General features: G+C 39.7%; 1 protein-coding gene across 12 annotated transcripts in view; it reads right to left on the minus strand.

The window, feature by feature from the left end:
* AGFG1 (ArfGAP with FG repeats 1) overlaps window positions 1-17987 on the minus strand; it is a 48623-nt gene that overhangs the window by 19104 nt on the left and 11532 nt on the right. For all 12 annotated transcript variants that reach the window (XM_081141792.1, XM_081141801.1, XM_081141800.1 and 9 more), the window contains exon 3: window positions 588-703. In XM_081141792.1, coding sequence (XP_080997918.1) covers window positions 588-703 — 116 coding nt within the window. The remainder of the gene's footprint in view (window positions 1-587; window positions 704-17987) is intronic.

Consider the following 17987-nt stretch of genomic DNA (forward strand, 5'->3'; position numbering starts at 1 on the left):
ATTTATTTTTAAAATTACCATATGATAGATTTAGTTAGGGGAGTATAAACGCTCCCTTCTTAACCAGGCAGTAAAATGATTTCTTGGATGGGAAGTGAGGGATGTTTGAGCAAAGACTTACTGCAAGATGTAGGTAAGTGGATGGATTGTGAGTGCACAACACCAGAGCTTCGTTAGCATAATGCCTAGTATGTAGAAGATACTAAATAAATACTTGCTAAATGAATAAAGATTTAAGAAAGGAGGCTTTCTAAGGCTAAAAATGTCTAAAGAAGCTAACAGGGCTGGAGAAGGACTCAAACGAAGGATCCCTAACTTTTCAAAAACAGGAGGCCTGGTAATTATAAGGAACAGGCTGCTGAGTTAAGATAAAGTAGAAGTAAAGGTTTTTGGAAACCAAATCCAATAAAAGCCAAAGTATAATGGGTATCTGTCTACCTGCCTACTTCTTTCTGCAATCTACCTAACCTGCCAATTTCCTTCCTTCCTCCCTCCCTCCCATCCTTTCTTTCTTATGTCAGACTAATCTTACCCATAATTAATGTGATTCGGGAAACCTTTGTTCTAAATACAAACTATTCACTCACCATCTTTTCTTTTCATATTTTTCTTGTAGAAACTCTTTCACTTTTTGTGGATCCCTGAAGTCTGGAATTGCTGAAGATCTATCATCAAATAATCCTAGCCAAATCTGTTTACAGACCTTTGGAAAGAATTAAAAAAAAAAACAAAAGTGTTAAAAATCAACATCTTCACTCAATGAAATGTAAAGGAAAAATAGGATCTCTCAGAAAACTAACCTACTTAATTGTAATCATATTGCTTTCAATGAGGGTGTTTATTATAGTGGGAACGGAAGGTGCAAAAAACGAACCCAATTTACTCGAGTGTGTTACAGTAACATCAGCAGCAGCACAGAGAACAGCGCCTCACAGGGAAACAAAAGTGAGATGGGATTCAGAGGACCTGGGATTTCTTGTCTTGGAACAATTAAGATTGCAGGCCCTTAGCAAAGCCATGTAACCTTGTAACCTTTGTGAACCTCCGTTACCTCGCCCCATAAACAGAGTGAACTAGCCAGGAGCAATTCCACAAATCCTCGACAGGTTCAAAAATCAACCAAAAAGAACAAACAAAAATTACTAGAATCATAAACAATTTGCTAGTAAAGTATAACAACAGTAACAAAAATATAAGGCAAATACAACTCTAGCTCTGTAAGTTGCCTCCTATGCCTTTTCCCCCTCAATGGCTAAAAAATGAGAATCTGAGGTATTTGACTTTTTAGACAAATCAAAGAAATGAAACAATGCAGAACTCAAATAACACAAGAGCATACAGAAAACAATAAAGATAATCTGATAGTGGTCGTCATCAAAATTAAAAGGTGTTGCTCTTCAAAAACTTAAAATATGAAAAGGCAAGCTACCAACTCATACAAAGTATTTGCAAAACACGTGAGAACTTGAAAAAGCCTGAATCCAGAACGTACAAAAATTTCTTAAAACTCAATTATAATAAAGACAAAAAACTGCTTAAAGAATGAGCAGAAAATTTTATAGCCACTTTACCAAACATGCAGCCCAAGATCATTAGTCATATGGAAAATGCAAATTAACACTGAGACCCCCACTGCATAGATACCACTAGAGTCAATAAAAATAGAGAGACTGACTACATCATGTATTAGTGAGAATGTGGGACAACTGGAACTCTCAAGAATGTAAAATGAAAAAACCACTTTGGAACAGAGTCGGCAGTCTCTTAAAAGTTAAACATACACCTACCATATGGCCCTGCCATCCCATTTCTTAGTATCTACCCAAGAAAAATAAAAGCACATGTCCACACTCAGATGTGTACACAAATGTTCACAGCAGCTGTACTGATAATACCTCCACAAACTGGGAAAAAACAAACATCCATAACAGACAAATGGATACATTTTTAACTCTCCAAACAGGAGACTCATCAGCAATAAAAAGGAACTATTGATGCAAGCAACTACAAAAATAAACCTCAAGATAATTAGGCTGACTTACAAAAGTCAGACACCTACCCCCAAAAGTACATATTGTATGATTCTAGTTATTTAAATTTTTTAGAAATGTAAACATATCTACAGCGATGGAAAGCAAATCAAATGGATGCATTACAAAGGGACACAAGAAAATTCTTGGGTGTGATGAAACTGTGCTCTCTTCTTACTGGAGTGATGGCTTCACATATGTGAAATCCATCAAATTAGGCACTTTATGTATGTACAAGTTCTTATAATTACTTCTCAGTAAAGCTATAAAAAACAAGTCCACAAGTTTCCAAAATTATATTATTTTAAAGAATAACCAGTTTTAACACTGTGAAAAGAACACAGTATCTAGCTTCAAATAGCTCGACAGAAATTTGAGAAATCAGAGGAGGACAAGCAGCATCCCTCTCCATCTCACCTGCTCACTGAAGCGGGTACAGGAGGACAGCAAAAGGGACTCGCCCTCTTTCTCTCCTATCATGCACCAAGCATGTTTCAAAACAACATTTCTTGTGGCTCCTTCCTACTGCAGGCTCAGTACAGATCCCACTCTAAAGTCATCGAGGCAGAAACGGCTGTCACCGCAAGGCTAGGCTAAGACGCAATCTCATTATAAAAACATTTCAGAGGCAAAGCCAGAAAAGTGCAGACACCCAAGAATGGTAATGCAACTTACTGTCAGAAATACCATAAACCCTGTGCGGCCCCAGCTTCTGCAATAAATATTTAGCTACTTAAAAAGAACCACATGGGACTATCCTTAGGCAGAAAACTAATAATTCTCCTAAAATGTAATTTTAAAAGATTCTGTGGCTTTACAACTACATTCATAAAGGGAAAACTGAAGTTTCTTATTCTTCTATGTGAAAGATTCCCAAACAAGAAAACAAGAGACGTGTAGTCATTTGCCCAAAGCCAAAGAATTATTAACTGTAACTGACAGAGCTGGTTCAGGATCCTAAATGCCATGAACATTTAGTCTTTCCATTTCAAAACCCCTATGAACTACCACATACAAATTTTTAAACTAAGAACAATCAATGAATAATAAATTACAACAATAAACATACAAATTTTAAAAAGATGGACTGCTGACAGATCAAAGTAACTGTCCCTGTCCTGGCACTCATCATGGTAATGCAAAGCAAGAGGGAGTACTTGATGGTAACTCACAGATATCTGACAGGAGCAGCCAGGAGGATTCGCTCAAAGTTCTGTACTAACTGCTGGTAGTTCTGCTCCTGCTCTTAGGCCAGACTGGTAGAGACAGACCAATCACTTAAACCAGCTGCTTGGGTCCACTGTAAACTAATGCTGAATCACTACCAAAGCTCCTTATTTCTCGCTATGTTACCCACACTGCCTATTTTCCAGGTTGCTCAAAATCCTAAACCTTACCTGCCACTCTTGGAAGTGAATTCTTAAGTGGCTTTCAAAACAGAATTCCTCAATTCCCTGGACTGGCAGCATCTCAGTCACCTAAAAATTTGTTATTATGCAAATTTTCAGAAGCCACGGAGACCTATGAAATCAGAACCTCTGGAGGAAGCAAGCCCTCCAGGTGACCGTGAAATGGGCCCAAGTTTGAAAACTAACGCTTTAGTAAAATCTCCGCCAGCAGATGTGAACTTCCTTTCCATATATATACACGGTACACAGTTTTCGTCATTTCTCAAATTTACTTAGCCACAAAACCTGTCATTGGGTGAGGTTCCTTTAACAGAGACAGTGTTCCAGGGACAGGTCTGGGATAATGCCACAGTCTCTACAGTTGCTGTGACCCATTCACATTTCAGTCCTTGAAAAGGTGGCTTGTGCTCCCACCATTCTACTAGAATTGCTTTTCCAGGTTTGTAGATTTGCTGATAAGAAAGTATCAAGTTCTATTTTCTGCTGATTTTGCTTTCTTTGTTCTTTGTTTTTTGTTTTAGCAAAATAATATTCAGCACCAACTGAAAAGGGAGGGCTTGTCAAGGCTGACGGCAGAGAGTGAATCCACTACAACTGCAGCAGCACTTTAGACCTGTGGTCACGAGCACTGGAAATGAAACCAGTCAGAACAGTGTTTTCCTCAAGTCTCATCTGGCTGGTGTCGGTACACAGTAGGTAGAGCGTTGGCTTTAACCAAGTAAATATGACAAGAGTTAATAGGAAGCGGTTAGGACAGGCCACGGAATCTAAGGTGGGTTCAGGAAAATGAAAACATGAGGAGAATGATGGACGGGAGAGAAGTTTTGACTCAGTGCACGGGAGGTCCCAACAGCTGTCCCAAAACTGCTGGACTTAGAAAAATCAGAGGGAATGAGCTGGGAAGAGAGAAGTAGTGGTGTTCAGAGAACGAGATGCCTGAACTTGAAATCTGAGAGGTGATACAGTTACTGATAAAGTCTAAAACAGGATGAAAACTCACTGGAAATAAGAAAGTCAAGGAATTCAGGAAACCCAATTATCTATTACTATGATAATCGTGTGAATTATATGGACACTGGGATAGACAGAAGTGATTTACACTAGTGGAAAAAAGACATGTGAGGTGGTTAAATCTATAATGAATGAGGGGAGCACTTGGTATGACTGCAGAAAGGCACAGCAAGTGATAAAATCTATTGCCTTGAGGAGCATGGGGCTGGGGGACTAGAAACATCACCAAGGACCAAGATTTCTAAAAGCCATCATCTGAAAGGGCTTCCCACATGATGGAATTAGTTATGACGACCTCTTTGGAGGAGTGAAAAGCAGTCCTAATTACAGGATAATGCAGTGGTCGTGGTAGCTATGATCCTAAACAAGGGATCCAGACCGCCTGAGTTTGAATTCCAACTCTGTTTAATAACAGTACCTGCTCCACAGGAATGTTGGAAGGATTAAGTGAGTTAGCATACGTTTTGCACTCAGAACAGGCACACAGAATGAACTTTAAACAGTATTAGCTACTATTACTTTTGGGCCTGGTCTCTTGCGTGGCTTGCAGTGGGTTACCGAGTGATGCAGTGAGAAAGACTGGGCAGTACAAGCCTCACCAGGAAACGGCAGCAGAAGCCTCACAAGCAATGCAAGTGTCTCCCTTTATTCCCGCCGCAGACAGAATCAAAGTGGTCCTGGTGGAACAATCTCTCTCCTATGAGATTTTAGAGCACTTTGTCTCTCACATGATTACAAACCGCCTTATATTACAATTACTGAGCATATCTCATTCACTTTTGAATTCTCCACAATGCTTCAAACAATGGGTAGTGCCATAGCATTAGCAGATTATACTCAAAAACAGATCTTAGAGGAATTAAAAATAAAGTCACACACCACTAGAGTAAACTCATGAATCTGTCAGAATAATTGTTTCCTTATTCTAGTGCTAATCCACACTTCAGACCTGCCATTGGAACAGCCGCTGACAGAATGTAAAATACTTTAAAGTGTATTTCAGTCAGCACTGCCATAGGAAACAGATGGCACACTCAATTTGGGTAAAGATAGAGAGAGACTGTTCATGGCACCAGTGGGCTGTGAGGAAATCACAAGTGAGAGTCTAGTATCCCAGGGTTGGGCCTAACGCCACCCTGGGCAGTGACGGGCAGGAGAGGAAGAATCTACAGAACCTGAAACAAAAGGCTGCTGGACGGAGCTGTGACCTTCAAGAAGAATGAGCCGGGCTGTGGGCACCCCACAGGGAAGAAGTTACAGCATCCTAACCTCTCCGCCTTTCTTTTTTTGACTTGCTGACAAAGTCCCCCCTCAACTGGGCCCAACCAGAAGCCAGGAGGCAAGACAGCCCACGTGTACATCCAGACAAACTAGCTGCCTGGAGCCAGAGCACGGTAAAGACTGGAGTAGAAGGGCAGATGAAAGATATTCCAACACAGCACCCCGATCAAAAATATATGCAGTGCAGGCAAGTTAACTAACTCAATTATGAACATAAAAAAGTGGAAATATCCATACCAATTCTCAATTACTCTCATATAAAAAGATAAGAAAACAGTGCTGTATCAGGTTTGAGAAGGAAAATAGGTAAGGGTAGTGATAACAGCTTTGTAATCCTCTCAGGGACAGCAAAATAGAGCAGAACACTGCTGAAATGGATATTTATGTTTATTCGGGCAAACCCTTCTTTTCATAAAAAGGATACGAAGAATAAACAATGTGACATGACTGCTTGCAGCCTCTAGGCAGGAAGGTATAAAAATATGGAAAGGACAGAAAGATGCTCTGGAATTAGAAAGTCTTTTTCCATTCAGCCAATCTGCATACACCCAACTAGGTTTCACACTCCCTTTTTGTCTTTTCTCTCCTTAGTGGAAAGACGGAGCATTACTGCCTCTTCCTGTGTAAGATACAATTATACCACTAATACTGCCCACAAAATACAGAAAAAATTAAACCCTTAAAGAATTAAAAAATTCATGAACAAGTAACTAATATCCATGTTTTGAAGAGAGAAAGAAAAAAGGAACAGAAATACTAACAAATGGGAAATACCATTAAAAGCTCTCTAAAGAGCTACCATTAATTTATACAAAAGTCTATCAACATATTATTTTGCCCTAAAAGGAAGAAACAATTTTTGCCCTGAATTTTTCCTCCAAAAACTCCAATCAGAAAAGTATCTCAAATGTATGTCATGACCCAAGTTAAAAATATTGGAAAAACAAGTATGTTAACATTTCCTACAGGCATCCAGCCTGCATTAGCATGACTATGCTGATGGCTGTAGACCACTAACTGGTAAGTATTTCTCAGTAACAGGCTACCTGAAGAATATATTCATTATAGGAGTGCAGAAACAAAATCACTATGCACGTGCCTTATGCAAGAGAAAGGCACAGTCCTGCATTTATACACATCTTTCTAGGTGTGAGTTACAGCCCTGAGATACGGACTCCTGTCAGCCCTACCTAGGAACCAGTGATGTATGTGCACAGCGTCCTGTCCTCAACAATCCTGCTCGGCTCCTGTGGACTCAGGCCTCGGGTTTCTTTTATGGAGTCAACCCATCTCATACTTGGTCTTCCTCTTTTCCTGCTACCTTCTTGTTTCCCAGCATTACTGTCTTTTTCAAAGAACCCTGCCTTCTCCTGATGTGCCCAAACTAGGACAGCTTCAGTTTTGTCACTTTTGCCTCCAGCAATGTTTCAGGCCTAATTCACTCTAGGACCCACTTGTTTGTCTTTTCTGGTGGTCTAAGGTATCCACAGAGGACGCCTCCAACATCGTATTTCAAATGGATCTTTTTTTTTTCCCTATCAGCCTTCTCCACTGTCCTATTTTTGTACCCATACATAATAATCGGGAATGTTTTTAGGACTGTGAAGGGGACCAAAGTTTTGCCTTTTGGGATATTGATTTTTAAGATGGTTATTAAGAAACAAAGACTCAGAAAGAACCTTTGACCCTCCTCACCTGCCAAAAAGAATTCAATGCTAAGGGCATCACCTTTGCGTAATACTATAAATTCAATACGGCAGACAGGGAGAAATCTGGCAAAGCCTGTCCTTAGACGTCCCTGAGTGTCCCAATGCTTCTGGGTGGCTCAGTGAGAATTTGTTTACCACGTGTGCTCTCTCTCCTCTACCTGTGAATTGCCTACTTTCCCTTTGAAATTCTAGAACCCTGACCTCTTCTCCTCTCCTTAGTTCAGAATGGCATATAAGCCTTAACTGCCCAATAGATTTCGGCTCTCGTATTCTTACGGCACCCCCCGCATGTACATCCATAATAAATTTTAGACATTTTCTCCTGTTAATTTAATTCCTAGTCCAGTCAGAACAACTTAGAAAGGTGGGAGGAAAATTATTTCTTGCATCCCACAACTGTATGGTATATTCCATCTTAAAATTTGATTTTATAGGCCAGTCAGGAGTGGCTCAGTGGCTGAGCATCAACCTAGGATCCAGAAGATCATGGTTTGATTCCAGGCAGGGCACATGCCCGGGTTTCGGGCTCCATCCCCAGTCGGGGGCATGCAGGAGGCAGCCAATCAATGACGACTTTCTCACCATTGATGTTTCTCTCTGTCTCTCTCCCTCTCCCTTCCTCTCTCTCTAAATCAAAAGATATATTTTTTAAGAAAATTTTAAAAAATTTGGTTTTATAAAAATGTACTAGCAAGAACTAGAATTTACGAGTCACTGAAAACAGGCAGAGACAAGCTGTGTATGCAGATCACTGACACCAGAGTCTTTGTGAACTAGAAACAAAAATGGACATGTGAAGGATTATCAGATTTATGAAATACCAAATCCAATTAACTTAATCCTGGTGCTGTGTGGTTTTTTTGGTATGTTTTTTTAATTTAAGCACAAACTACCTTATAATGGCTTCCTCATTAGCATAAGAATCAAATTCTTCATCACAGCCTATTTGGGCCTCCCAGAATTCTAACCAGATTATCTCTCCAAACTCATATCATCATCACTCTTTCTAGCCACACAGGGCTCCTCAAAAAGAATTTTCTGACCAACCCATCCAGAGAGGCTACATAGCCTACACCAAACTTCAGATACCAATTACAACATACTATTTATTTTCATGCCCTTTATATCATAGTTTCTAAATAAAATTTCATGAGGCAGAAACTTTCTCTCTCTGATTCACCACTATTTGTATACTCAGTACCTGACATGGTAAACACAAGATAAATATCTGGTGCATGAGCGAAAGCAACTTCCTAACAGTCCTGAAATATATATAACAGTACAAGTTATTTTTTTCCTTTGTTCCATCTGAAATACACATGCTGACTAAAATACTTGTCAATTTGCTCATGCAGAAGTAATGAATTAACTGATCCAAATTCTCATATATAGGCCAGAGGTTAGCAAATTATACCTCATAGGTTAAATCTGGCCTAAGGCCTAGGTTGCAGCTAAAGTTCAACTGGAACAGAGCCACGCTCACTTGTTCAACTACTGCCTATAGCTGCTTTGGGTAGTTAAAACAGAGACTATAAGGTCCACAAAGCCTAATATTTACTACCTGATCCTTTATAGAAAAAGTTTGCTTACTCGACTTACCTGCAAACATAGACTTACTATGATGCCATCCAGCATCCAAGAATAGTAACAATTTAAACAGGACAATAAATAAAAGCCTGTTTTAAAGTCTGGTTATATAATGTGCATGGGGAGTAACAGAGAGATGAGCGTAAAGAGAGAGAAGCCTTGCCCTGGAGGGAGAACTTTCCAAGAGTGAAGACTGCCTAAAGGACTCTATTACACATACCTACCTATTCCTTTGAATAAAGGAGAAGTTTCAGAGTAGGTTTCAGGGAAGTTTCTTAGGTATTTAACACTTGTTTCTAAATAACTGATAAGTACAAAGAAATAGAAAAGATAAGGGAAGCAAATATTTAGAGCACTAGAGAGAAAGGAAGCCGCGCAACAGCAGCAGCGCTTCCTTCCCGCGGCCTGTGGGCTGGAGAGCAGCAGCTCAGCTCAGACACCTCCCGTGGGCTCGGTAAAGGACAGTACACACAGCCGGCACATCCCCGGCCTTATTTCACTTAATGTCTCCAATGTCAGATAGAACTGTGTGTCAGGTAAAACAAGTTCAGGGAGGCATACAGCAACGCCTGAAGAAAACAAGACGAAAACTTTATGGAAACCTGGGTTGTAAACAGGAAGCCATCTGGGGCCTAGGTGGTCTGAATGTTTCCAAGCCTCTCCCCACGCCACGCACCCCTCCCCAAGCCCAGTTTTTGCTTCCGCTTCTCATACTATGGCTCCCCTCTCCTCCTACATTAGTGCATTGTTTTTCTGTTTATTCCTTAGGCGGCACATAAGGAATATGTGCCAGCTACATACTGCCTTTTATGTCAGGTGACTCATTACGTAAATCCAGCCTCCGTGAGCCTTAACTCAATTTCTTGAGAGGATCCGATTGGTCGCCGGCCCCTAGGGTTAGCTGTTCATTCCAGGTCCAATCAGCTGTGCGTTCTGTGGTCTTTTCTGAGCAGGAAGCCTTCCTCCTTTCTTCCTTCAGCAAGGAGCATGAGCTTGATAAGCACCTCCCACCCCTAAAAATGCGTTTACTCATGAATGTGCTTTGCAAACAATAGCTTTATAAATGTAAGATTTATTTTATTTTTGAAGTCAGAGTGGTTTTTTGAAAAATTATAAATTGCCCTACTTTCTCAAACAAAGACGTCAATGCAAATTACCCTGTATGGGTAACAAATCTGTCTTTCAATTTTGTTTGGGATATCCTTAACAAGTTTCCATGTTTTAGCCAGTTACATTTATCAACTTTTACTTTTTTATTTCTTCCACTGCTTTTAGTCTACAAAGTCCTTATACATTTTTTTTTTTTAATATATCTTTATTGATTTCAGAGAGAAGAAAGGAGGGGAGAGAGAGAGATAGAAACATCAATGATGAGTCACTGATCAAGTCCGCAACTGGGTATGTGCCCTGACCAGGAATCGAACCCCAATCGCGTGGTCCTAGGTCCATGCTCAACCGCTGAGCCACGCCCGGCCGGGCCAAAGTCCTTACACATTTAAATGTTCAATACATAGTCAGCTATATTTTCTACTAATTTTTATAGTAATCACTTGTGTGTTTTTATTGTCCACCCCCAAGTGCATATATCCTTAAACACTACAATTTAGTTTTGCGTGTTTTTTCTTATGAAACAGTTTTACAGAAAGCTGCAAGAGTAGTAGGAAGAAGTCACATACACTCTTTCCCCAGAGTCTCTACTGTTAGCACTGCTAAATCATTCTCTCAAGACAGATTTTTTCCCAAATCATTTAAATTGGAGACATGAACCTTTACTCATAAATGTGTATCTCCTAAAAATAAGGAAATTCTTTTCTATAACCACAGCTAAATTATCAAAATCAGGAAATCAACATTTTATATTATCTAATCCACAGCTAATTATCTTAATAACGGCCTTTATGGCAAAAGGAAAAGGTTCTCCTAGTACAGAATCCACAACTATCTTGTCTCCTGACTCTCGTTTAACCTGGAAAAACAGTTCCTTAGCCTGTCTTTATCTTTCGTGACCTCAGTATCTTTATAGAGTACAGACCAGTTATTTTATACTATGTCCCTTAATTTAGGTTTTCTCAGGATTAAGTTCATGTTATGCATTTTGGGGGAAAACATCATGTAAGAGATGCTGTACCCTTCTCAGGGCATCGTGTCGGAATGCCATGATGTCAATTTGACCCATAATCAAAAGCAAAAGCAACCAGTGAAGACAGACCAGAGATGATAAAGATTTTGTAATTAGCAGACAATGATTTAAAGCAGCTAGGACATCTATATTCAAGAGCACAAAAGAAAACTACGAAGTGTAAATGTAACCAAATGTAAATTCTACCACTGGAAAAGACAGTATCAAATTAATTCCAAATTAAAATTTGGAGTTTCTCAGTAATGGAGGATTCAGGTGGGAATAAGCAAAAATTATTCAATCTGATGACTGCACAGTGGACATGAAAAAAGTAGTTAGCAAACTTGAACATAAATTAATAAAATCTGAAGGAAAAAATGGTCAAAAAATTTCCAACTTGATTAAAGATAAACTTATAGATGAAGATCAGCAAACCCCAAAAAGGAAAAAACGTGCACACACCACACACACACCACACACGCGCGCGCACACACCACACATACCACACACATGCGTGCGCACACACCACACACACACACGGGTACATCAAAGTCACACTGGGACAGTTAAAAAGCTTCAAGCCGACATGTCAGTACAGAGGAACGATATAAATATCAGATCATACTCTGCATTTTGCTCTGAATAACAAAACAACGTATCAAAATTTGTGCAAAGCAGTTAAAGCAGAGCTTAGAGAGAAAGTTCTCAAATCAATGGCCTTAAGTTCCACCTTAACAAGCTAAGCAAAGCAAATAACCCAGAGTAAATAGAATACAGAGCAAAATTATTATAGACCCCATACACATTATGAAACAGGGACTATTATGAGTAACTTTAGATCAATAAATGTGACAACTGAGATGAAACAGGCATGAAACAGGCATATTCCCAGAAAAAATATAATTCATCAAAGCTGACAGAAGAAACAGATAATCTGGCCCAGTGGCACTCAGATCCCAATGCTCTTTTCTGTCCTTCAGAGAACCCAGTCATTTTCACTTGAGCAGCTGGCCAAAGGTGACTGACTGGGCCATCTACTCCCAAATAAAACTGCACCATTTGGTACAAGCAGCTGCCAAAAGGGGAGAGGGGTGGTGAGGACAGAAAGGGACAGAAATGCTCTCCAGGTCAAAGGATGGTGCATCACTCAAATGGTCATATAAACTTGGCTGGGTGGCCACAGTTTGCCACCCCTGACCCAGAATACGTAAAGCAATCTTTTAAAAAATGAAACTGGAGGGGCTGGCACTAGCTGACTTCAAGACTTACTTCAACACAGTGCTGTACTGGCGTAAGGACCAATGAATAAACTAATGAAACCGAGGGGAGCCCAGAAACACCAATACTAATAAGGTCATTTCATTTCTGACAAAGGCTCCAAAGGAACCCACTGAAGAAAGCGTTTTGAACAAACGAAGCTGTAACAACGATATATATTCATGAAAAAATATGAACCTTGACCTCTATCATACATATACTAAAACAGAGATGAATCATAGATGTAAAAATAAAAGCTAAAGCTTTCAGAGCTTCTGAAATATAAAATGAGGTTATTCTCATGATTTGAGAGCAGGCAGAGACTTCTTAAGACAGAATAGAGAAAGCAGTAATTATAAAATTACAAATTGATGTATTTTATCAAAAAGACAAACTTCTGCTTATCAAAAGACACCAATAAAAAAATAAATGAGAAAGCCACGGACTGAGAGAAAATATTCACTAAGCCTGTATCTGACAAAGACGACTGAACGAATCCTTGATGTAGTCACATAAAGGAACGGTGCTCAGTAACAGAGAGGGACAGGTAACAGGCGCCCATCCACACACGTAACTCAACAGGCGCCCATCCACACACGTAACTCAACAGAGGTTGTATACGAAAAAGAGCACATTCTTTGTACCTTTACTTACATGAGTATGAACAGAAATTGAAATAGTGGTTGCCTCTGGAAAGAAGAGGGATTAAATAGAAAGGGATGTCAGGGAACTTTTGGGATGATGGTCATGTTCTGTATCTCTAGAGGGCTTTCGTTACCAAACTAGATGCATTATCAAAACTCTTCCGAAGGTACACTTAAGATTTTTACATTTCACTGTATGTAAATTATACCTCAAAAAAAATTAACAAAGAATGAATTGTAATTAATGATATACTAAAGATTTTAGGCATAATGTGAAGCAATGTTTGCAACTTGATTTTGAAATACAAGAAAAATATAAGATGAATAACTAACGGATAGATAGATGCACATAAAATGTGGGGGGGAAGGAGACAGATCTGGTTGTTGTGCCCTGGCTTTGAGCAGCCTCTGATGGAGACCAGAGTCTTATAATGGCCATCCATGAGTGAGGGTTCTGAACACTAAAGCAGGTAGCCAAACCAGGCCCCAGCAAGAGCAGCTGCTGCACCACAGCACTCACACCACCAGGAGACCTCACTCACCTGCAGTAAGACTTATGGCACCACGCTGCATTAAATGGCACAAAGCAAAACGCGTTCTGGTACCAGGAGATGATTGCTCACAGCCACCCCCATCCTTAAAAAGATCCCAGCAATACAGGCCAGTATGAGCTTGTCCTAGGTGAATCAGTGGTATCCATGGTCCAGTAGAAGACTGAGAAAACATATCTAAATCTTCAAGAAGTTCCTGCTTCACATGGCCTCTGGCTACTCTTCTACATAGCTGATCCTGCCTGTGCGGGATGGCCTGAGCTGCATGAAGCAGAACCAAGAACGTCATCAACAATCCCTCAAAAATCTATGGGCTCCGAGCTTGTTTCAAGTTTCTTCTTACCAGCTCATAAAGCACCCTACAACCAGATGGCACCCTCTGCTGCTAAGATGAATGCCAGCTGCTGTCCTAGCAGCCAAATAGGCTTCCTGCTCTAGAGTAAGAACCCAGAATCAATTTTGAGGAGCCTGAGTAGCAGCAGATGCTGGAGCAATGAAAAAGACACAGGTACAGGACTAAAATTCAGGTGTGTACTGTGGGGCACTTGTGTTATGAGTTTGCTTCAAGGCTTGAAAGTCACCGGAGCGGAGGGCGGCATTTCCCAGGGACTGAAGGTGGCAGGGTCCCCAGGTTACAGAGCATCCAGACCCAGAGTAGCCACCGGGTCTGAGCACAGCCCCTCCCCGTCCTGACACAAACCTGGCTGTATCCCACAAAGCAAGTGATACAGCCCCAAGAAGTTGCCTGGTGCCAGCCAGGCCTTTGCAGGTCAGACTGTAATCCATCGAGCCTCCAATCTTTTGTCAGCAGTACAGTTTTAAAACCCGTATTTCCATTAATAACGTAGAGACCTTACTTGCATTGTGATTCAAACAGACCCTTAAGGGGGAAAAAAAGGAAATTTATGCAACTAAAGGAAATCTGAACACTCTCTCTAAAAATCAATGAAAAGATATCCTCAGGTGAGGATTAACCAAAACAAAAAACAATAGTTCGTGTTTTAGGTTTATTTCCATAATCTAGCACAAAGATCAGATGCTGTCAATCAATAAATGATTTCCTTTCTACATGCAGTTTATATGCCTGTGGAGCATCAGCAGTAATCCCTTTACTCTCAGTCCTAAAGCATAACCAGGAAGGTCATTTTGCTATTAGAAAAGAAAAACTGTATGTTTCAAAATAAAATTACTTCTACAATCTACAGCACTGTTCACCAGCCCCCCTTCCATTAACTCTTGATAATCAGAAGTTAACCCAACTGTGAAATTTCTTTAACTATAGGGCCATGATTTACCCATCATTATCACAAACGACCACATATGGAGGAAACCACTACACACACACACACACACACACAATTTTTAAAGTAACTTCTGATACAAAAGAAAGCATTACAAGATAATATGTGAAAATATTTTACTTTTGGAAAAAATGTCAAAACCATTTCAACAAATGTTAATTGCAAAGTGCTTTGCTGCAAAATATTTTACTAACATCTGGCATACTATACTCTGTACCTTAAAAACGTACATATCAGCTCCACTGAACACATTGTTGGAGTCTGAGAATACTCAAGGAACAGTCAACTAGTTCCTAAGCTGTACTGGTATAAACATCTACAGTGTCCTTGATACATATTCGTAAACAGCAAAAATACTATTTTCTTACCACAGCTATCAATGCAGACCACCTAATTTAATTCTAGACTTGGTAGCGTGACTTTGCCAAAAAGCTGTTTACAACTGTAATGCAAGCATGTAAAACAGATTTAAGTTATACATGCAGATGATTGCAAACAGGCGTTTCCCATATAAAAATGTCTGGAGGAACATGAAAAGCAAGTGGAATTTGGCTAATTCTGTTCAAAACATTGTGAGTCATCCAGCAACCATGGAATTTACCTGCTGAAGCCAGTAACACCTCCAAGCATGACAATTCAACATGGCCCTGAGAACACTAAAACTCCCCCTTGGGGGTAGAAGATCTGAGACTGCTCTCAAAGTCAGTATACTTTCTGATCTTTTACCTTCAGAAACACTCATCTTCAGGCGTGAACCCATTCACATACAAGATGCATGCTAGTGTCTTTTTAATCCAAAATTTTATGTGATTGAGTATGCCTCTTTACAAACACAAGGTCAAAATATTTTTAAACAAAAAGTTAAAATCTATACTTTTCTCTATGCATGTTATACTTAATGTAAAGGTTTAAATAAGATAAACTGATGATAAAGCACATGCACTTAAAGTTTTTATTTTTTATGAAGTTGTACCAACCGTTCTACACTTCGTAATATCAAACCTCACATTCTACACATCTCTTAACTTTTTAAGAACACAGATGCTGCTAATAATGTAAAGAATCAAATACGCCTACCCAAATATTTTGGTTCTAAGATGCCCTTAGGGACACAAGAAGATATGCCTGTATTCCTTAACAAGTATTTAAAAGGTCCATATAGTCCTGCCGGTGTGGCTCAGTGGTTAAGCGTGGACCCATGAACCAAGAGGTCATCAGTTCAATTCCTAGTCGGGGCACAGGCCTGGGCTGCGGGCTTGATCCCCAGCAGGGGGCGTGCAGGAGGCAGCCGATCGATGATGTTTCTCTCTCATCAATGTTTCTCTCTCTCTCTCTCTCTCCCTTCCTCTGTCTCTAAAAATCAATAAAACATTTTTTTTAATAAAAGGTCAGTATATTTTCTAACAGTAAGAACTATTGCAAATTTTCCTTTTTCTTTGTGCACTGTGTTAGTTCTGCCTTCAATCTCTGCCTGCCAGCTTAAGACCTGGTCACTTTCAAAAACCAGCCACTGTGTTACCTTCTTTGTGAGAGCTTCCCAATTCTCTCCTTTCCACATTACTTCTGAAACTCTTACTCATCTCAATTATCTAACACCATGTTGTAACGTTAAATATCCCTCAACTGTAGCGCTATGTCAGCTAGGCGCACGCAATGCATCGGTAACTGCATCCACAGTACCGAGCACAGTGACTGTCACAGTGAGTGTTCTAAGTGGCCTATCAATTCACATGACTCTTTAGAATTTAAGAGTTATGAACCCATTCCAGTCATCTCTCATATTTATATTTTGTTTCTACCTTTTGACATAATGGGTTGCCTAAAATGAAGCAATTCCTTTCATATATTCTAAATTCATTTTGATATTATAGTCTTTAAAAATGTTCCTTCAGAAACCCAGCCATATGTGAAACGTGGATGAACCTTGAGGACTTTTTGCTAAAGTGAAATAAGCCAGTCACAGAAGGACAAATACTGTGTGATTCCACTTACATGAGATCTAAAATAGTCAAACTCAGAGAAGCAGAAAGTAGAACAGCAGTTGCCAGGGGCTGGGAGGAAAGAGGGGGGGTGCTATTCAATGGGTATAAAGTTCAGTTATGCAAGACGAGTAAGGGCTAGAGATCTGGCACAGCCCTGTGCCTATAGTCAATCATACTGCATTCTATTAAAATGTTAATTTTAATACTTAAAAATGTTTGAGAGAGTAGATCTCATGCTAAGTGTCGTTACCACAATTTTTTTTAAAAATCTTAATATTTTGGGAATAGTCTCCACCTAACCTTATCGACTGCTAGGTTTGGGTATTTTTACTTACTTCCCCAATGAACTGATACCTTTCTGGTTCTGTTACTGACTTTATCTACTCTTATTAGACTTTTAAACTAAAAACAGAATAATATTCTGTTATTTCTGATTCCATTCTGATGTCCAAAATTTTGCATACTAGGCCAACATTCTAAGGGAGTAATTTAAAGTTTTCAGTACTAGGTTAAATCCAAACTTTATACAAATAGTCCAAAATGTATTTTAATCTGTAAATATATTATTCTATGCTAAACTGTCATTAAAAACCTTCTGCCTGCGCGGCCAGGCGTGGCTCAGAGGTTGAGCACCGACCTAGTATCCAGGCGATCAGGGTTCGATTCCCGGTCAGGGCACATGCCCAGGTTGAGGGCTCGATCCCCAGTCAGGGGCGTGCAGGGGGCAGCTGATCAATGACTCTCTCATCATTGATGTTTCTATCTCTCTCTCTCCCTCTCCTTTCCTCTCTCTGAAATCAATAAAGTTATATTAAAAAAAAACAACAACACAAAAAACCTGCCTTTTCACCTAGCTTTAGATTTTCCTTGTAATGCACCACTATCAGTATGTAACTTGATTACTCAAAATAATGTTTTAGCAGTAAAATTTGGAGACTGCAAAGTGCTCACTTCTATAAACTCATGTACTTAAAACTATTTCATGTAATCTTGAATTTACACTTCTTCACTATCTTAGAACCAAAAACACATGTGCATCACAAGTAGGCAAGTTTAAGATATTAAAGTGTTAGGAAGAAAGAGGGGAAGAGTGCAAAATGCTCGCA

The sequence above is a fragment of the Miniopterus schreibersii genome (genome assembly GCF_964146895.1).
Source record: "Miniopterus schreibersii genome assembly, chromosome: 7".
NCBI classification, from domain to species: domain Eukaryota; kingdom Metazoa; phylum Chordata; class Mammalia; order Chiroptera; family Miniopteridae; genus Miniopterus; species Miniopterus schreibersii.